Source organism: Schistocerca piceifrons, chromosome X, assembly GCF_021461385.2.
Source record: "Schistocerca piceifrons isolate TAMUIC-IGC-003096 chromosome X, iqSchPice1.1, whole genome shotgun sequence".
NCBI lineage: Eukaryota > Metazoa > Arthropoda > Insecta > Orthoptera > Acrididae > Schistocerca > Schistocerca piceifrons.
Window position 1 is genome coordinate 113,669,033 of NC_060149.1, and position 23,032 is coordinate 113,692,064.

The 23,032-nt window shown below is 38.0% G+C and overlaps 1 protein-coding gene across 3 annotated transcripts in view; it reads right to left on the minus strand.

The window, feature by feature from the left end:
• Positions 1–4,831: 4,831 nt before the first annotated feature.
• LOC124722930 (dihydrolipoyl dehydrogenase, mitochondrial-like) overlaps positions 4,832–23,032 on the minus strand; it is a 51,022-nt gene continuing 32,821 nt past the window's right edge. For all 3 annotated transcript variants that reach the window (XM_047248089.1, XM_047248091.1, XM_047248090.1), the window contains exons 7-13: positions 18,366–18,467; positions 18,065–18,289; positions 14,110–14,246; positions 13,717–13,906; positions 13,129–13,266; positions 12,914–13,003; positions 4,832–6,729 (exon numbers count right to left, since the gene is read on the minus strand). In XM_047248089.1, coding sequence (XP_047104045.1) covers positions 6,664–6,729; positions 12,914–13,003; positions 13,129–13,266; positions 13,717–13,906; positions 14,110–14,246; positions 18,065–18,289; positions 18,366–18,467 — 948 coding nt within the window. In that variant the 3' untranslated portion in view covers positions 4,832–6,663. The remainder of the gene's footprint in view (positions 6,730–12,913; positions 13,004–13,128; positions 13,267–13,716; positions 13,907–14,109; positions 14,247–18,064; positions 18,290–18,365; positions 18,468–23,032) is intronic.

A 23,032-nucleotide genomic window follows, 5' to 3' on the forward strand; every position in this document is an offset into this window, starting at 1 on the left:
TCATGGACGGAATTCTTTGAACAAGGTTCTTCCTGTAAAATGACTTTAAGGGGTGTTTAATTCCCAAATCCACACACTGCAGTTTGCTTGCGCAGCTAGCTGGGAAAAATTGTAACTGCACATTTCATAAGTTCATATCGATAGGATGTGCAGGACTAACCAACAAAAAGAAGTGTGGTTTTTTTTCCTTCTATTTTGAGCTTCCATTGTCACATCAAATGCAGCTAACTATTTTCTAAAAAAGAAGTGAGGTCACCCTAGCTGTTTGGTTGACATCATATGAAGTTGGAAGTGAACTTATACTTATAAAAACAATAAAGCTTTTTTTTTATTACCCTATCGCAAAGGGCTGGAGCTCCTCAGCCACCAGCATTAGGCTCCTAACATCAATGCTGGGCTCAGTTTACTGTGTTTGTCATCATGGCATTCAACCCCTTTGAATGCCGAATGTTTGTTTTGGTAACACATTAAAAAAGTTCAATTTTGTAAATGTTAACTGGTTTTTGCTTCATATTTATCAATTTAAATCTCTAATTTTTCATTTATCCTCTGCTGGACACCATCACTGTCTACATCATTTGATTTGCTAGGGACAGTTCTATAAGAGATTTCGTCTTTTAAAACTGTCAATCCATCCATTGGAGGCACTGCAATTCTCAATGCCAACAATGTTAGCCATTTTAAGTGCTTTCTCCCTTAAAAGCACGCATCAATTGGAATACCTGCTGTCCATGACATCTCAAATCAGCATTTCGTTACTTCCTCCAAATCGTCATATTTTAAGCAGTCACGTACCTTCACTTTTTTGGCATTTGGCCCATTTTCTGTAACACTAGATATGACATTTCCTTTTTTCCCCATCTGAATTCAGCATTGATACTAAAAGTTGCAATTGGTGTGCAACTGCTACTCATGTTCCACGAAATCCACTTTCTCCAAAATCTGGACCTTTTCCATAGTAAAAGTTTCTTTCTTTTCTCTCCATTGGTCAGAAAGAACTGATAACAAAACAACAAAAATACTGTAACACATGAAGATTAACAAGAAAACGATCCAAGAAACAAAAGAGATTGTGGCAAATGAAATAAATTAATAAATCACCAATAACAACTTTTACGCTTCAACAGCAAAAATAATAATCACCAAATGAGAAACTTCACCGACAAAAACGCTACAGATTCGATCGGCTATCGGCTCACACTATGACATCACTTACAAATCGTGCGTGGGATGCAGCATATTTATGATACCTTCAAACCATACACCCAGCTTTAGTTGTAATATATGGCACCTGAGCATTTTTAATACCTACAGAAAGCTTATATACTAAGAAGAAAGTTGTGTTTTGGTAAAATAGGCCCAAAAACGAGTTTCGTTACCTAACAATGATTTACAGTATAGGTAGCATTGTTTCAGAAATGTTGAAGTTGATAACAGTACACAAAAATAACATTTAATTAAGTTCACTTGTCAAGTGTGTTCGATATTTCAGCTCGGGGGCTCAGATTTTCCCAATCTTCATGAATTATATGCAGTTCGAACTACACATTTTAAAGAGAGCACTCTTATAGAGCCTGCACGAAAGCTGAAAAATTCCTTTTGCTCAACATTTTCAAGTTGAACTCCCAGGCGTGGTGTAAACAGTGAGAAATACAAAATTTCAGAAATGTAAAATCCAGGTTATCAGTACCATTGTGAAAATTTAAAGGGATCAGGAAAAATAAATAAACTGCGTAAATGGTGGGAAACATGAAAGTGGGTAATACTGTATTACTTCTGAAGGACAGCTCACTGAATTTGAGGGCAATAAAGATACGATACAGAGAAAAATATAAATATGCAGCTCTCCTTCCAGTAAATGTATGCTGTACATAATAACCCATTGTTCAGAGGGACAGACTGTACATGCAAACATTTGTTGCATTTTGTAACTAACAACAAAGGACAGAATAAGTAATATCAGGATATAGCAGAATGGCAAGTGTTCACTGGATGCATCCTTGGCTACTTGCCTATTTCCCCCAAGTTACCATTGGCTATGTTAATTGGAGAATAACAGGTTTTCCTGCTGTTGAAGTATAAGTGTGTGTCATACCTTTTGCGTTACTCTCTCCAATGGATATATTTGCCACAACACTTGTACGGCACTTGTGGAATTTAAGCAAATGACAAACTTTTTGTCTCTGATGACACCTGATCAATGGTTGCAGTCATGCACCACATACTGTGTACTCATTATTAAGGGAAATCCTGAAAATATGATCAGGAAGAACAACCAAAGGAGCCCTCTTACTTCAAACTGTTAGTGCATACTACATTAAAATCTTTGTGTTTAGCTATGATTTTATGAAATAAGAACTTGACATTCCCGTATATAAAGTTTGTCGAATCTGAAATAGTTATGTGCCTCTTAAGAAGCCAAGGCAAATATCTGCTCCAATATTTGAAATAAGACATACCTATCTCTCTAAAACTTTTGCCTAGATCCCACAAGAGCAAAAAAATTGTCAGCAAGAGACGTGACAAAGCATAAAAAGTGGTGTGTGAAACTTAAGGATGAAAGTAACTCTTGCCTGTGTCACCGCAAAGTAACATAGTCCAATGAACCTTGGACTATACACAGAAAGAGCTGCTACAGTATAATACAAAATGTAACTGAAAGAGATATACAATAGATGAACAGAAATGACACTTGTGTATACAAAGACAATAATGCCACTGATATCACAGCAATTCATGATGGTCCCCTGGACATTAACAAAGATGGGACACAGTTCTTTAATTGGCTGTGATTACCTTGGACACCAACGCATGCTCTGCAATGTGCCCCCATGCTGGGAGTTCTTGTAGTAGGGTATTACATTTCTCCACCAGCATGGCTGAAAATTGCTGGATGATCATTGGTGCATGTAAATGTGCTTTAATACATCTCCCCAATGCATCCCTCACATGCTCAAAGCAATTTTAGTCAGAGAAAGGGGCAGACCAGTCCCTCTCATTCCAAGAGCTCTTCCACCTTTGTTGTTTGATGTAGTTGTGCATTGTCATCCATAAAAATGGAGTCTTGGTTGAATACACCTCTGAAAAGACACACATGGGGATGGAGTACAGTGCCATAACACCACTTACAGGTGAGTGTACTATGTTCAAAGATTTGGAGGTCAGTGCACCCGTTCATAATTACTTCTCCCCACACCACAACACCTGGACCACCAAAATGATCACGTTCGACAATGCTGGACATACTGTCATATGGAGAGGGTTGGAACATGTCATGCACCCAGAAAAGTTATTAACTATGATCATCATTTCATATTTCAGTTACCCTCTGTATTATTCAGTAGGAGCTCCTACATAGGGTCCAAGTTTCATCAAGATACTTGGCAGTGACATGTCATGCGAAAGTCACTTTCATCCTCAAGTTTTGTACAGCAGTGTACAAGATATTTGAGAAAGGAATATAAAGAATCACAGGAAAGCTGTTATTCAGCATTCTTTCTTAGGTACCTCCAATGCATAAAAGGAGGGAGAAACCTAGCTACTCGGCCTAAGTGATGAAACAACAAAATGGAGGTGCATACTGGTTTTAAAAATCATTACAATTGGAAAAAGATTGCAACACCCAATACTGCACTAAGTTTGCATACATTTCACAACTGGAGAATGTTTGTGGACAGAAATGCAGTTTTTTAAGTCTCTGTCCGATATTTCAACAACATTTCTACATTTAGTTTGGGTATTCCCATAGTGATTCAAAAGATCTAAACTAATTTAGAAGTTATCCAGTTTCAGTTACCGTACTAAAAATAATGAGAAAGATGTGCGAAAACAGTAGGTAATAAACAAAAGGAAAAGTGACAAAAAACAGCCTGAGAAATTCATCCTTCCACTATAAATTTGAGTGAAAAGTTAAGTGTTTCAGGCTCACATGAACACAAAATTATTTGCTAATCGACAACATAATTTCATTATTGAACCTCTGTCACACAGGTTTGGATAACAGCAATTGCCACATCTGCATTACAGACCACTATGGAAAGCATTACATTCCTTTTTTTGTGGACACTAGAGGATTCTACAGTGGAAAAAGTGAGCATCACCATGTGGAAGATAACACTTGACATAATCAGTGATCACAGCCTACCAGACTTTTCTAAAGGAATAGCCACAGTCCTCCCCAGACTCCTTTCCCCAGTTGCATTATTCCCATACACCACATGGAACAATCTCTGACAAGAGTATTTGGAAATCATAGGTGGAAAAATCAGCAAAAATGCAAGTCAGTGGTGCTTGGAAATGAGCTCAAACACCTAATAGTTAAAGCAACTGCTCGATACATGCAGAACATTTAGATTCGAAACGCGTGCTGCCACAAATTTTCAGTTATTACTGTGTTATTTACTTTGTAGGTTCTGAATATCTGAACAGGATGTGATCATATTTCATGTCATTACAACTTCATTGATTTCATCCTCTCTGATCCATTTGTTTCATTTCAGTGCATTTAACTCAATATTTTTGTGGTAGTTTACAGTGGTATTGCATATAGTTACACAAATTTCATTTCAATGCTTTCCTTTTAATCAAACAGTAGATGCAATATATCACACTACGGATATGAAAATATGACGTGTGAAACTGCAAAGAACGTAATGTTCACAGAACATCATACTCACAAGAGGTCTTCTAGAAACAAATGTAAATACAGGTAGGGAAAAAAGAAATCCTCAAAATGAACATATAGGTATGGGAAAAAAAAAATCCTCAAAATGTACACATTAACATGTACGAGGGAGACACTGGAGAAGTAGTTCATAAAAGCAACACAATATCTACTAAAAATTATTTTCAATTTATTTTAGTAATAGTAATTGGAAAATGTGTTCCAAATTTGACAACACAAAGGAACACAAATCCAGTTCTTAGAGATTAGTGGTGCTTGTACTCACATTTGCATGATAAAGTTTCATTCCAGCTTTTGCTTTAACAATAAACCTGTAACAGTTCCAGCTGTAGTTGCAAATAGCATATCTATCACAAATTTGCACCACGTTAACTTTCCTTGCTACTTCCTATTCAGTCTATAACAAACAGGATCAGCATCCTTTCACAACTGCATATAAAATCAACTATTTACATAAAAAAATGCAAGGTTCAGTTGAACTTGAAGTGGGAGGACAAACAGTGGAAAGAAGGAAGGAAGATGATGTTTCAACATCATGTCAACCTCAAGGTCAAAGAGATAGGACAAGCTCACACTCAACTAGGATAAGGAAGGAAATCAACTTTGTCTTTTTAAAAAAACGGATGTCTTGGCATTTGTGTTAAGCAGTTTAGAGAAACCACAGAAAAACAGTCTGTGTTGCTGGATGAAGTTCTGAACAATTTCTTTGGAGCACAAGGCAGGTGACACCCTTTCTTGGCTTCAATGTCCCAATCCGATATAGGTGGTAATGCTTAAATTTACTGCACTGTGCCACCTCACTTAGTATATGTAGACAATGGATTGTGCAGGGGGAGGGGGAGCACCCCCTCTACCCTTCCACATACAATAAAATGGGAAAAAGAGGAGTGCATAGCCACTCGGAAGCTACAAACATTCAATCCAAACAGCTCTTCAAAGTAACGTCTTCCGTGACTTTCTTAAATTACTCTAAGCAAATACTAACAATTTGTTGCATAAGGGTATGACAAATTTCTTTCAAAAAATCTTGAGAACATTGTATAAAAGAAGTTTCTTACGATTCTACACTTAGCAGTAATTTCATACCCATGTCCCTTTTACATGGACATTATGCAATCTAAGCACAAATACAAGGAGCATTACTTCCTAACGTTGGAGAAAAAACACTGGGCTGCGAACATCCACAGTAAAACATGCACATGCTTCTTAGTGTCAGTCTTCAGTTTTGAACACCAAACTGAGTTCAGCAAAAAATTGCGATGCTTGTTTAAAAGAGAAGTTCAAGGAGCCAAAATGATGTTTTGCAAGTGAATCTTTACCTTGACAGAAGGAAGATTAGAGTTCAAAACATCCCATCCATCATTACAGACAGAGTACAAGCTTGAATAGGTGAAGGAAATCAGCTACCTCCTTTTAAAGGCTTTTGCCCGAAGTAATTTTGGGAAACTACAGGAGACGAACATCTGTACAGCTGATCAAAGATTTGAACAGCCGTCCAGTGTCCCATCACAATGACACATTGTTCCATTGGAATGGTAAGTGTGTGGTTTCCATCAAGAGTCTGCGTCATACCATAATGCACATAGGTAGCCTTTTTCTTCTATGTATAAAATATTGCAATGTCATTAAACTACTAAATTTCAGCAAGCAGTGCATCTTTTGCTTACATTTTAATTCATAAATTAGCCAAAATGCAACAAGAATTTGTGAAGATTTCATTTCTTACACTAGATGTGCACGATCTTTTACAATAATGAGATATGTTATAAACATGATAAATAATTTAACAAGATTCTTTTAAATCATTGATGTGAAAATGCTGCTTGTATCATTTCAGTTCTATACACAAGACAGAAAAGTATTTAAAATCACTGATTTCCTTAACAAAATGCATAAAAAAGTGAAAATACTTTAGTTTTCATTCTTTAACATTTTCTCCTTACAGATGCAGATCTGTGATTTTTTAATATCACAACAGTCTAAAAATTGATTGGCTTTCCAAAGTAGGCAGCCAGACATCCTTCTCTGAGAGCCTCTGAGCATGTCTGGAAATGGAGAAGACCCAAGTGTTAATAATAATAATAGTAATAATAATAACAGCAGCACCACCACCTACTTGATTACTGAACATATGACAAAATAAAAGTGCAAAAATTAGTGCAAACAATAGCATTTTCAAAACACTATGAATGTTGATTTTACCATTTTCTACGAAAATCTTTTTCAGTGGCTTTCTAAAATAACATTCATAGTTAAAGCTAAATTTTCTCATACTTCACGTATGACTTACTATTCCTCCACACTGTTTTAGTGTTGACAAATGGCACAGCTGACAGTTTACACAGTATTGTCCATGGTGGGCTTCCACCGAATACGAGATATTTTAATCAAAATTTTAAAACCTTAATGAATATTTAAAAGGTGCAAGACAGTGTTCTGAAAGTTGGCTACAGTTTTACGCATTCTCTACAACATGGTTTATTACCAGTATAAAAATCAGCAGTGTGTGCAACAGATGTTTCATCAATAACACACACCACAGTGGGGGGATGTACCGTATTTACTCGAATCTAAGCCGCACCTGAAAAATGAGAACGAAATCAAGGAAAAAAAAATTTTCCCTAATCTAAGCCGCACCTGAAATTTGAGACTCAAAATTCAAGAGGAGAGAGGTTTTAGACCGCACCTCCAAATCGAAACAGAGTTGGTCCATTGTAACACGAGAGACAATTTAGATCGAATGGATGAAGATACAGCTACAGTAGTTTCGTTCAAGTTGTAAGCTTAGCAGTTAAGCTTTACCAGGTAGCCATTGCTATGCGTCAGACGCTCCATCCGTATTTATAGGGGTACCCTTCCTTTTTCACGTGCTTCATCTGGTTTGAATTGATTGCTTATTTTGCTTTGATCTGATAAGTGCAGTTCTCTTTGTTATAGGCATTTACGTCACTCTAAACTAAAAGTGCATTATTGTGCTGTGTCACGCATTGTTTGTCACATTCTGATAACGAGTGTCAACGACCTGTCGCCGCTCGCGGCATGGCTTCCATTTGTGCGCGCTACTGCCGCTTAAAAAAAAAAGAGGAATTGTCTCATTAGCGAAACAATGGCAAGAGAATACTATTTGTTGTTACTTATTCTGCTGCTTTCTTTGATAATGATCAACAAGAACCAAACAATACACTGCGTACGATGGAAAATGTTCTGAACGAGAGTTTAGCGAAAATTTTTCTCGGTTTGAAAATCTTTGCAGACGCCTCTTTAGCACATTACATTCTGCATAGAAATTAGAGTCACCTTAGATTTAAAAATCTACTCAGTTGCCGTGCTTCATTTCTGACTGTATCACCATTCAGCACAAGAATAATACAAATATAAACATGACACGATATGTATATTCTTCCACGTTTGCTGTTGTCTCTCTCTAGTTTTGTAGTTTATTAGGCAGACAGGATTTAAATGAGATAACAGCAAACACGAAAGAATACATGGCATAATGTTTACATTTGTATTATTCTTATGGTGAAGAGAATGCTGCATGCGATTCACGATTCATAAAAGTTCCTATTAGCAACCATCTCTTGTCACAGATAGGAAAAAATTCAGAACGTAGAGTTGGCCATATTGACATACATCCCAAACAGTCTTGTCAGTAGGATTTTCGTAGTAGATTTTTAGTGATGACTTCAAACGCAGTGTGTGTTGTTGTCTTCAGTCCGTAGACTGGTTTGATGCAGCTCTCCACGCTTTTCTATACTGTGCAATGCAGAGTAGCAACACTTATAAAATAAGAACGAAAATAACTTAGAAATTAAACTCTGAAATTTAAAACAAAATTTTATTAGGTTTGTAATACATCTTATATGAAATGTTTAAAATATCATTATGATCCTGAATAACTATCACTCGATTCTTTGTTGCTCATTTCCTCATACAGAGCATCGTCCTCCATACCATCCAGTGCATTGGATATTTTTTAATGCTTGTTGCACAGTCTGATTTGGAACACACTTCCATGCATCATAATTCCACTGGCACACTTGAGACAAACTTGCACTTTTACACGTCCTGTTGGTGTCAGTTGTTTGTTGCTTTTCGAAAGCCAGTCTGTGTCCATGCGTTTAAGCTTGTCCTTAAATGGTTTCGTCAAACAGACGTCAAGTGGTTGCAGAATTGACATCATCCCGCCTGGAATTACTGCCAAGTCCATTTTGCTTTCCTCTAATTTTCATTTTACTGCAGGTGTTGTATGGCCTGCGTACGCATCTTATACCAACAGACTACGTAAACACACGCCTAATCCATTTCAGCACCATGCCCTCCGAAAACAAACCAGTTTCATTTGCTCATACAGTTACAGTTTTTGGAACTACTTCCAATTTCGGTAAAGTCTTTCACTTGAAAACTATGAATGGGAGTAATTTATGTCCATCAGTTGTACAAGCAAGCATGACGGACATCCGCTGTTTTTAACCCCCTAATGTAAGAACACTTGTGTTTTTCTTCCTTTGGCGTCAACCGTGTAATTTGACAGCATGTCAAAATATACGGGAGTTTGGTTAGCATTTCCTATCTGACCAAGAAGGTATTGCTTTTCTGTGCGCCGCTTAATTACGAAGCGCTGAAATTCCACAAGCTTTCCTTCATAATTTTTCGGCAGCTTCTGTGCAACTGAAGTTCGCCTCCTACGTGAAAAACCCTACCACTTCATAAACTGATCAATCCAGCTGCAACTAGCCTTAAAATTTTTGGTTTTTTGCTCTCTAGCAATTTCATGTGCCTTAATTTTTAAAATTTTGGCGTTCACAAGCAGGAATTTCTGACAGTGTTCCTTAACAAATTCATTTAAAAGCACTTCTAGTGCATGATGTAAGCCACACTTTGGCCCACTAAATGCTTTCCTGCTACTTGAACATTCAAATAATTTGTCTCTCTGTAGTCGCCATCACCTGACGTTGCTCTCATCAACCCCTGTATCACAGACTTGCAGTATGATTACAACTTTGTTCCGCAAAAGACATAACTGCCCTCTTGAATTTGGCACTATAATGGAAGTGCTTCATTATGGTTCGCCAACACCAACAAGCACTTCACAAAATTCCACGAAGCAATACGTGCCGTTACGTGAAATCTTAATGAGTCCCAGCGTTATCAACTCGTGCAACAATCCGAAAGCTTTGTGCATTATTGGTGTTTTTGTGTAAAGAAATTTATTTTTATTGCTACAGATATTAGGAAGGCTGCTACATTCGAAGATGAACAATATGGAATTTCTATTTACTTCATTGGATAATGTATGAAAATGCAGTGGTCGAAACTCAGGGCGGAGAAAAAAATCTTGTCTTCTACCGGTTTTTTGTAATTTATTTACTGACGCAGAGGTTTTGGCGCAAGTATTTATCTTTGTGCTTGCACAGCATGCCTGTGTAGTGCTACATATATCTGATGGCAGAAGTTAGTTGTGGCAGCACCTACCAAAATTTTTCAGAACTTCCGCTTACTTTGCACTCGATTCTAAGCCGTAGGCGGTTTTTTGGATTACAAAAACCGAAAAAAAAGTGTGATTTAGATTCGAGTAAATACGGTATTTGTTATAGGTTTGTCAGCTGTAAACACAGAGACCACAGAACACTGCAGGTTGGAAGTGCAGTGGTATGCAACAGGGTAACTATTCACAGGTGGAAAAGGAGGCACTGGCTGTAATTTTAGGTATTACAAAGGTTTCAAGGTTTTCTCGTGTGGAGCGAAGTTCCTACTCATCACTGACCACAAGCCGCTGACTGAACTATGTTGTCATCATTCTAAGCTACTGGATACTACTGCCCCCTAGTTGCAGAGATGGGCACTCTTTTTCAGTAATTATTCTTATGACATGCATTACAAGTCCACAGCCCAACATGCTAATGCAGGTTCACACTGTGGTTGCCGGAAGAACCCAATCCATAGCAGGCTCTTGTTTTTGAATTGGACACTGCTGCATTTTCCTATGATGGTCTGTGAGGTCCGGAAATCATCTCCACAGTCCAGATGGGGGCCAAGCATGCTCCTTCAAGTGCTGATTCAGCATGGCATTGTTCTTCCTACTATGAGATCGACTAAATGTTTTCCAGGGAGGAACCCATGCTTGCCACAGAGGTGCAAAGCTCTTGAACAATCATCCCTCCTGCATTGTGTCCTCACATTCTCCAGATGCTGCATGCATAGCAACGGAGTATATCTCGTATTAAGACTTGGGCATGGCGATATGTCCACTGGCTGGTGATCGATTGTGACACCCAACATCTTTTGCGGGTTTGCGTGGCCTGTGAACAGAATCTGGCTGCACCACCGTGTCAGCTTTGCCCTAGGCCAGTTCCAGAGTATCCTCAGGACAGAGTACATTTGATTTCGCGGGCTCTTTTTTGGGAAGTATGTGGTGGTTGGTGGTGGATGCTTTGTCTTATTTCCTGAATGTAGCCAAATGCTCTCCAGGTCATTGACAGCAACTACTTGCACGTTATCAGTCAATTTTTCTATTGAAGGCTGCCCTTGACACTCATATCTGATAATAGTTGGTAATTTGTGTCACGGAAGTTTGAAGATTTTTGCATTTGCAATGATATCCAGCATCTTGACTGCACTCACATTGCACCCGTCTTAACATGTATCTTTCTGGCTACACACCGGGTGACATCAGTTAACGGGTGCAGTCTGGTGGAATTTTTGCATCGGTGCTGGTCATTCAACCTTAGATTTGTTACATTCCGAGCTGCGTGCCCTGTAACATCGTGGACCACCGCATTTGCCTCACGGGGCGCCTTTAGGCCCTGTCTTTTGACCGGCCTGATGAGTAGCTGCTGGAAGTAATGGTGGGCCCTAAACACTGACATTTGTTTGTGCACCTGATTCATCATTAAAATTAGTTGCATTGATGATCCACTGGACCCATGATGATGATGCCGTCTCCGCACCATCTGGACAACTAAGTTGGTCACGGCGTTTTCCTGGTAGGAGGATCCCAACTGCGGCAGCGTGCACATCTGCTTCTGCCACCACTCTGCCCTCCACCATACTACGTTTGCCCACAGAATAGGGCACAGGTGGCAAACATTCCCATGACTCCAGATTCTGAACCTGTGTCGTCCTTTCTCCACTCACCCATGGACGAGTCCTCGCCCCCGCCGATGCAAGTGCACCAGCCTCCACAATCTTCCACCAGACTCAGTTGAGTCGTCTGGGCCTACTTTGAAGGTAGAAATGCTGCCTGGCAGTCTTGCACCCTCTTTGGTTTTGCAATGGAGATTATTATAGTAGAAACCATGCCACTTTCAGTCCTACATGCCCTCTGCCCTCCCCCCCCCCTTTTTTTTAGGGAGATGGGATTTTGTGTACCTGCCAGAGGACATAGGTGAACACAGATGAGCTAGTTTTGGTGTAATACCAGAGTAGTGCAGAAAGGTATCACAGACAGTGCGAGCAGAACCAGTCATCCAGATGCTTGTTTGCCGGCGGCAACAAGCCAGGCCATTCAATTCTTACAGTGAGATCGATGAACATAGACCTGGTTTTCACAACGGGCTACGCTCTTGGCTCCGCACACCATTTGATTCAGTCATTCGCACTGGTTGCATTTTGTGCTTTTTCTCCAGACTGACCTGCACATGACATTTATTTTTCTCTTCCAGGATCCAGCACACCGGCTTGTGTGTTGAGCACCCACTGTCAACTAAGTAGTCATATTTGTGTCAACAGCATGGTTTCACAGCATGGTCATGCTTGTGCAGATACAAAAAATTTTCCCAGTGCCAATCCTCTTGTTTTTCAGTTTTGTCTTCATATTTCTCTCATTTGTACAATTTTCATGTAACGACTTCCATATAAATGGAGCTATGCCTTTGAAGACTATCTTACAAGCCCAATGGATTTTAATATTTAACACAAGTTCTTGCAGTACAGATGGAAACTGACTTTTTCCGTAGTTTTGTTTCAGTCAACATCGTTTTCACCAATCTTCTATAGTGCTTACTGCAGAATCTGAACTGACTGGGTAATACAACAGTTTCATAATAAAATGAAATTTACACATCAATTATAAGAGTATAAAATATAAGTTTCACTCTTGTAGGTTTAAGCTGTTATGACGTAAGGGAAACTGTTATGTTTGCAAAAAATAACTGGACAACAGTCCTACATTCAAACTTAAAATATTATTATATGATTGAATTGTTATATGCAATCACTCGAACTTACTGGATGAGCATGACACGCTCTTGCAACATCCTCACAAGATGCTCCATATTCCATCGCTAATACTCCTTCATTGATTAACTCGCCAGCACCCTGCAACAAACAAATCCGATTACATGATGTGTGTATGGACAGCTTCAGTCATTGTCAGAATGTAGTTCCATGCAACAGCTTAAGTACCAGAGAAAATTAATTCTAGCGGATTACAAGTAACTTACTGGTCCTATGATATGAATACCCAATATTCTGTCTGTCGCTTTGTCTCCCAAGATCTTCACAAAGCCCTCAGTATCATTATTTGTCTTTGCTCTGCTGTTTGCAGCGAATGGAAATTTTCCAATTTTGTATTCTCTACCCTAGAACAAATAAATTTGTAATGCACATCATACAAATAATCAAATTGTAATACACTGCTTATCTTTTATGAGGCACTAGGGTTGGAATCTTTTGAAATAAAGAAAAATAGGTATAAAGGTTGTTTATCTTATCTTAGGCATACATTACAATTAAATAGGATGTATATATTGGTGATTGTTATGAGCAACGAAAGAACATTAATCTGATCAATCCATGGCCTGCTTACATAGTTGGTAACAACCGCGTAAGATGAACACTAGCATCAAGACAATACAGTGTGGGAAAACTTAGAAGAAACAACAGTCGCAATGGTAATCTAAATCTGATAAGTTTTGGTGACTGCCCAAATACTGCCTATTTTTGTTAGATTTGAAAATAACATTATTTATAAAAATATGGCGTATCAGATACAAAACATTTTTACTATGCCCCACCAAGTAGGTACTCACATCACTTCTCAGATCCTCTTCGGTGTGACCAACCCAACCAACTTCTGGATGAGTGTAGATCACAGAAGGAATGCAGTTATAATCAATATGCACTGGGCCTCCAGCAATGCCTTCTACACACACAATGCCCTCATCTTCAGCTTTGTGAGCCAACATTGGACCATGTATAGTGTCGCCAATAGCATAAATACTGAAATACAATAATAGTTTATATTTCCAACAATATAAAAAAATCCACTTTTGAACATAAGTATAACAATGCAGAGAGTAACATATCCTTTTAATTCTAAAACTGAGAACAATTAATAAACCTGGAGCAGTAATTGAGATTGCCTCATTTTAGTAGACTCAAACTATTAATCACAGTGAAAACTTAATAGTAAGGTTACGTACTTTGGTATTACAGTCTGAAATCTAGAATTGACAGGAATTCTCCCCTTCTCATCCCGTTCGATGCCAATTTCTTCAAGACCCAAATTAGAAGTGTATGGTCTCCTTCCGACACACACAAGCAGGACATCACATTCCAGCTGTAAAGGAAAAGAAGAATCTAAATGGAAGAACTGAGACTCAGTATGGACAGAAAGTTCTGTGGGAGCAGTGGAAATCACATTTTACTCAAACTTGGGGAGGAAAAAAATCTCAAAGAGAACAATTTCTATGCAGCACACAATGAGTACGTCTGTTCACTTGATGTAACACATATTATTGTTAACAGTTATACTGACAACTTTAGATTAAGATAAGCTATCACCTTATCCAACAAGAGCACTTTTTTCCAGAAACACCAACAAATAATCAGTATTTGTACGTTACTAACAATAAAAAAAAAGAAAAGCACTAGTGTAAGTCTGCAAGGTTATAACATCTAGACAGCATGAATGTACTTTATCCATAAATCCTTAAACAGAATGGCAATAAAATACTTTAGACACGATTTCAACAACTGAAATGTTTCGAGTTTCCATGTAACTTACTACGCTGCAGACAGAAACAGAGAGAACTCAACAACATATTTTGTGAGTGCATAAATGGAGAATATGGTGACCTTTTATCATAAACTAAAGAAACTATGTACTGTTTTATCAACAATTCTGCAAGTCATGAACTATATTTTCTGTCACCCTTTAGGAAAGCCCAATGGCCCTGCTGTGTGTCACGATCTAGTGTCAAGTCACGTCACATCGGTGTGTGACAACATCAAGCCTACAAAGAATAACTGCACACACACACACACACACACACACACACACACACACACACACACACACAAACAAAACTAAACACTTAATGCTGTACAGAAATTCAGAAATGCAAAATGGTCTTGTAGGCAACCTGCTAGAGGTGCTGAAAACCAAGCAACAAACAGTATAAAATTCAGCACATTGCTTCAGCTTCCTTTGTATGATGTCTCCACACTGTTTTCCAAAGTAGTAAGCTGCCTCAATTTGTCTGTTTTAGTCAATGAAAATATGAAATCCTCACAGATTCTTATAAAAGTCCCCAAAATTAAAAAATTCTCACATATATTGCCACCATATTAAGCAACACACATGGGTTACAAATCCTCCATTAATTTACATGACAGCGTAAAATCCCATATTATTTACATCCAGTGAACAATATGTGTTGTTCATGAGGCAGGGAAACTACTACTGCAACGAATAGTTATTGATATAATTACATTTTTGCAAAATATTCTTCAAAAGTAATTACCTTCTGTACCACTGTGTTTCCGGCAGTATTTCCGCTTCTTTGAATACACAATGTCACACGTTATATTATGTGATCTTTAGAAATGCATAGCAATTTTTCAGCATTGCTTCAGATTCCACAAATTAAATGTCTAAGAGTTTCACTTTCTGTTACTGGAACTGTAGTCAAGTAAGACAAGAGTGTGGCAATAAAGTGGACATGATACAGAGATCATGCTTAATTTTGCCAAACACCTTAGGATTTGATTCATGGCACAAGGTTACAGACTGATTTGATGAAGCTGTGGTTCACTCATTAAAAACACCAAGTAATACTTCCCATCCCTGCAGAATACAGCATGTTTCACATTGTTCTGACTCATTTTCCTTCAATATTATAATAATGCATCACCAGTGATAGCTGAGTCCAGAAAACCAAGCCCTTTCATTAGCAGGAAGATGCAACATCTCAGTGTATCTCACTGGCACAACTAAAGGTATATGGAAGTGTATTCATGTGAGGACTGAAGTTGAACAGTACTACTTCTATGGTACAATAACTGCTTGCAATGGAAACCCTGTCACTACTACACTGAGGAGACAAAAGTCATGGAATAGCGATATGCACATACACAGATGGTGGAAGTATCATGTACTTAAGGTATAAAGGGGCAGTGCATTGGCAGAGTTGTCATTTGTACTCAGGTGATTCATGTGAAAAGGTCCCCGATGTGATTAAAGCTGCACGACTGAACTAACAAACTCTGAACATGGAATGATAGTTGGAGCTAGACACAGGGAACATTCCATTTTGGAAATTGCTACATAATTCAAATGCTGAGATCCAAAGTGTCAATAGTGTGCTGAGAATACCACATTTCAGGCATTACCTCTCACAATGGACAACACAGTGACCAAAGGCCTTCCCTTAATGACCGAGAACAGCAGTGCCTGTGTAGAGTTGTCAGTGTTAAGATGCAAGCAACACTACATAAAATAACTGCAGAAAACAATATGGGATGTATGACACATGTATTCATTAGGACAGAGTGGTGAAATTTGGCATTAAGTGGCTATGGCAGAAGATGACTGATGCCTCTGCTAACAGCACGACATTACGAGCAGCACCTCTCCTAGTGTCATTACTATACCAGTTGGACGCTAGAGGATTGGAAAACTATGGCCTAGTCAAATGAGTCCCAATTTCAGTTGGTAAGAGCCGATGGTAGGGTTTGAGTCTGGTTCAGACTCCACAAAGCCACATACCCAAGTTGACAACAAGTCACTATGCAAGCTGGTGGCGGCCCCTTAACAGTGGGGGGCTGTGTTTACATGGAATGGGCTGTGTCCTCTGGTCCAACTGAACTGATCATGGACTGGAAATGGTTGTGTTCAGCTACTTGTTCCCAAACAATGATGGAATTTTATGGATCACAATGGGCCATGTCAACAGGCCACAATTGTTTGCGATTGACTGAAGAACATTCAAGACAATTTGAGTGAATGAATTGGCCACCCAGATTACAAGACATGAATCCCATCAAACATTTATAAAATGTAAGAGAGAGGTCAGGTCATGCAGAAAATCATGCACCTGCAACAGTTTAACAATTATGGATGGCTATAAAGGCAGCATGGCTCAATATTTCTGCAGGGGACTTTCAACGACCTACTGAGTCCATGCAACAGCAAGTTGCTGCACTAAACCAGGCAAAATGAGGTCCAACATGATATTAGGTGCTATCCCATGACTTTTGTCAACTCAGTGTATCTGTCAGTGTTTGTCAACTCTTCCATGTCCAGTCATTTTTGTAAACGCTGGCCATGTTACACTGATGTCATTGGACAAGTTGCCTCATTGATATGACCTTGATTCTACAAAAATGCAACCCTTCCCAATAAATACATCAGAGAACTCCAATCTCTATGCACATAGGAGAAAAATTAACATACATCTGCATAACTCTAAATATTTTTACAGCTGCTCACATCTTATAAGTTCTAATCACAATTTTAAAAAGTCAAACTTTGTTTATGGTTACTTTGAAACACATGTCCAACCTTTGTGACACAAGTATTAGCTTTTAATTTCTGTTATGATGGAAAGAAAATAACTGAATTGAAAATAATTGTGCAGGTTAACACTAAAGGAGACACAGAAGAGGAGAGGGTAACTGAAAACTGGTGTGACAAGAGAAACTGCTGGAGGAACGCAGAGACACAAATTAACTAATTACATCTAAACCTCACAAATTAAAACAAGTGATTTTTTATCTTCCAATCAGGAGCTATCTTTGTAATTCTCAATGAGAGAGATTTGATACATTTTCACCCATTATGCACTTGATAATTTTTTAGAGGGTGGTCTTTTCTCAGCTGAACGGTGCTCCCACAATTTACTCTCGTGCAATTCATTTGAATACAGGAAGTAGTCATTCTTATCTTTTTTTTTATAAAAAACCTCTACTTTCTGCAAAGGGAGAAGCCTTTCTTCTTTTCTTATATGACACTGAATATTCAAAATTAAAAAAGATTGTGGCTGTTATAAATTTCAATATTACATACAAAATACAACTTTTAACAAGTAATGGGCTTTCTGTGGTGGAACAGCTGTATACAGAAATCAGAACTTTCTCTTTCATTTAAACACTTACCTCCTCCTTTTTAGAAGAGTCTTTCACATTTTCAACACTGACTTTAATTACATTTCCCTGGGCAGCAGCACCGGTAACTTTTGTTCCCAACTTGAATTTTAGACCCTGCTTTGTCAATATCCTCTGGAACATTTTAGAAACTTCTCCATCTATTCCTGCACCACCAACAGACGGAAGAAATTCCACAGCAGTTACCTCTGCACCCAACCTTGACCAAACAGATCCCTGAAAATAAATCAGTAATTAATGAAGAGTCTGAGGTAGTGTTCAGAACATTTTTCTGAATAGCTTGAATACTTACCAACTCTAAACCAATTACACCAGCACCAATCAAGACTAATCTCTGTGGAACTTCCTTCAGAGACAATGCCCCTGTAGATGAGACAATTCTTTCTTCATCTATCTGAAAATCAAAATAGCTGTTGAACAAAATACAAAAACATCATGATAACATTTTTAAATGTGTACGTGTAACAGAGGATTATGTGAAATGAAGAAAGAAGATATAAAAACCTCTACCTACACAAATGAAATTTGAGAGTGCAGGAAGTTCTGCTAAAGTGTGAAGCTGACATCCGAGACAAAATGTCATCACAGTTGTACGAAAGTCCAATGTAAAAGATCACAGTATTTGATTTTTAACACTTATCACTAGTATGAGCTAATAGAAAAAACAATGTAGATTACAACCTGGACAATGTGAACAGACAAAATATAACGGAAAGGCAAGTAAGTGTTGAATGGAACAGCTTGTAGTGTATTACATAAGGGATACTGGTATCCTAGTCATGGAAAACTGCATTTGGTTTTTGCAGTAATCAGATGCAATAACATGAATCTGCAAAAAAGTACTTGCAGTACTGCGTCTGGCGTTAACTTAAAAGTTGCTGCTTGGCATAATGAAACTAGCTGCTACCATTTCAGAGCTTTAATGTGCAAGAATGTGCACCTCCTCATTTGAAATGTGGACTGTAGGAACAATATTTTCCAATACCTTACACCCTGCAGAGCACATATTGTTTAATCATCATCAAAGGCATAAGCTTGCACAAGTAGCAGATTTTCAAATGGTTTAATGCCATGTAGAAATTTGTGCCAGTATAAGGAGCGTACAACAAAATTCATTATCAGGTGACAGCCCACATTTAAATGAAGCAGATTTTAACTATTGATTAATCCAGTTTTGGAGACAGCCTATTATAGGCACCTTGATTTCCATACGAAATACAAATTGCTAATATTTTATTTGTGCTATAGATTCATATTCTTTCACATGTATCTTGGGATAAATTAGGCTTGTCTTCCCTTACTTATCCAAGACACTGTTCCTCTCCCCAATCACGTAACACACATTCTCCAATCAGGCTATTTCATAGTACAGCACAAATATCCCGTTTTAAGAACAAAGTGAGGTATTTCAGTAGGCAGTGGTAACACAATTAATACAAGCTATAACTCAGTAAAGTGAGCTTTCATTTACAAGCTACTTTAAAAAAAGTTTAAAAATTTAATAACAATGGAAAAGTATTGCCAGAACAGATCCACTTTCAGAACAAAATAAAAGTTTTGGCGTAACTAAACAATACAAAATCTGAAGCTTCGGGGTAACATTTCTTCCTGTTAAGCACCATAGAAAAACTTGAGTATATGAGGGGAGGGACTGGCAAACAACTCAGAAATCGGGCCACCATGACTCATGTAAGAGAAAACAGGAATTTGGGGACAGCGAAGTGACAACTGGATACACTATATTACACACTGACATTGAGGTCACTCACTTAAACACGACTGATCCAGAACCACAGCAAAACTATGACAAGAGCGGAAATAAAAGGTATAATACACTAAAAGGAGTAACAGGCAAGTAGATGGAAAGCCATGACGGAAAAGTGAAATGAGGAATTCCAGAAATAATAGTGCAATAATCAGCAGTTTTGTGCTTTAGCTACAATTTTTTTGACTAACAATCATGCCTTCTGTTACATTTAAGAATGGTGCAAATCCGAACATAATTCTCCTAGGCACTCTGAGACAGGCAAACTTCTGATTCAAGTAGTAAGTCACGCACCACAAGTATGAAATTATGTAGCATGTTGAAAAGCTTTCCTAACTACATACTTTCTCTCTCACAAAACCTCCATGACAGTTTTGCATTTACAAGTGTAGAACAGATAGCGATAAGATTTAAATTCTAAAAGGCAAAGCCACAAATCACAGATTCAAAAATACTTAACCTGACCATGTGTAAACACAATGAAAAATTATCAAGCATTATACTCGAGGTGTTATTTCATGGCTTATGTGTATACAGCTTGTAACGCTTGCCACGATAAAAGTAGAATGAGGCATTCAGACGAAATCTCAGCATAGTTTTATGCCCATCAATAACCAAAATAGATGATACCAAATGATAGGTACTCTTCATGAAACACAAAATCCTACAGTACTGCACAATACTGGCTATCGTTCTTGATATGACTCATGTTTTGCATTATTTATTTCAGATATTGATGAGCACCTAACTGCTCTCTTTTCTTTATGCCAATGGCAAATTTTATTTTGCTATTGACATGGTTGTTAAAAGTTGAATGCATATGGACCATGACAGAATGCCCTCACTATAGTGCTTCATGTACGTTTTTTTATTAACTTGAAAATGGTTTACAGCAGGCATCAACTGACTGTACATAAATGTCCATTTCTCAATACATACCACCAAGCTATGAAAAATGCAACCTAAAATGCAAAAACTGTGAAATTTTAAAGAGTTAATGCTGAGCAATGAACGAGAGTGTCAAGAATTTCTGAATATCAATTTCAATGCAAATTAGTACTGCGATTAACTTCATAAGAGTCCTTTGAGCATCCAGTAATACTATAAAGGAAAGTTTTAAAGATACTGTAAAGTCACAGCAACTTAACTATGGTATCTTTCAGAAGAAAGACAAAATAAACTAAAATCATTGCAGAAGTATATTCTTGTATTATTTGGTGGTGAATTTCAGGAGCTTATTGTTATGACGTCGTTTGTTACAATAAGCAAGCCTCTGGATCCCCATACATTCCCCCTGACAAAGACTGTCCTGGTATACACCAGGACTTTTCTACTTTAATTTTTCAAAAACTTTCCTTTCCTACAATCACTCATCATCTTAATTACACTCCTTGACTCAGTACATCAAATTCCCCTGTATCTGCACCACTATCCTTCCTGTTCGTTTTAGGTGTCTCATTAGTCACACTTTAGTTTCTGATTTACTCCAGGCTACGTAAGTACCCTCTACAATTTGAAGGTTTCAACCCTCCCCCCATGTCCTCCTGCCCCCCACCCCTCCCACCACCACCATCTGTCTCACATAAGTAACTCCAGTTTTACTAACATGCATATTCTATTCTTCTAAACTGTGCGCACTTCTTCCATAAACACTTTTTCAACCTTTACTCTACCTCATTTATCACTCCTTAAATCACCTATCGTCCAGGTTCCATTTTCTGTCTATAAATCTCAATGATGGTCCTTATACCACCATTACTTTTAATGCTTTTTACTGTGCTAATTATTCTTTTTCCAGATACAACACCAGTATATTAGGATTTTACAGTTTTTTACCTTTTATCTTGACTGAAAGCTTCAATCTTTGCTTTTCACCTGTCTGCCACTTATTATTTTTATAACAGTCATTCTTCTAACTTCCCTATTTATATCTAATACACACTAGCTTGCTTTTAATCACTGGACAACCACCTGAAAGAGTAATAGATAGGACATACATCACTCTAGCATATTTCACAGTAATGAAAAAGCTACAGTGGTTGAAAAAGATGAATGAAACTGAGTGCAGATGAAAGTGGTATGACTATTGATACTCACCGAATACGTCAATCCAGGTTTTTTTTTTGCCCCGCACACACGTTTCTCATCGTATGTTCTGTAGTGATCAAAGAAGCTCTCTCTGTTTTGAAATCTTCTGGATGCAATGTATGATTCTCTACATAAAAATGCTGTGACAAGGGTTGTAAACCTATGCCTTTAAAATGACACTGTTCTCAAGTCATTAAAAAAGGAATAACGCAGTGGTCAGATTTTGTAGGCATACTGAATGAAAGTGACCCATAGACCTTGTCTAAGGCCAATTAGGCATTGTTTGAATGAATTACAATGTTGGATGATAAGGCAGAGCAAACAGTATAAAAATGGCTGGGAAACTACTACTCATATTACAGGGGGATTATCAACAACTTACAGACAATTACAACAATATATTTGGAGGTCCTCCCATGAATCATGGAATTTGCCAAGGCAAGGTTGCTTGTGTCTCTCTCTGTGTGTGTGTGTGTGTGTGTGTGTGTGTGTGTGTGTGTGTGTGTGTGTGTGGGCACGCGCGCGCGAGCGCGAGCGAATGTATACCCGTCCTTTTTTCCCCCTAAGGTAAGTCTTCCCGCTCCTGGGATTGGAATGACTCCTTACCCTCTCCCTTAAAACCCACATCCTTTCGTCTTTCCCTCTCCTTCCCTCTTTCCTGACGAAGCAACCATTGGTTGTGAAAGCTAGAATATTGTGTGTATGTATGTGTCTGTCTGTGTTTCTATCGACCTGCCAGCGCTTTCGTATGGTAAGTCACATCATCTTTGTTTTTAAATATATTTTTCCCACGTGGAATGTTTCCCTATTATATTCATATCATTAATTTGAACCCAACAATCACATTTATTATTGTCACTGTTGCACTTCGAAATCTTTTCTGTCGTCTTATTTTCTCTTTCTGTGTTTTGCCAGTAGTTTCACTTTGTATTCACCTTCTCCTTTTTAGCATAATTTACTATACAATTTTATCCCGCCGATATATACTCAATAATATGTAATACGTAATAATACATAACCTACTTCCAAACCATAACCGAAAAAAATTTTTTTTTCCGCTTTCAACACTACCGCCGCTATAAAATCCACCGTTTCTAGTTCACAAA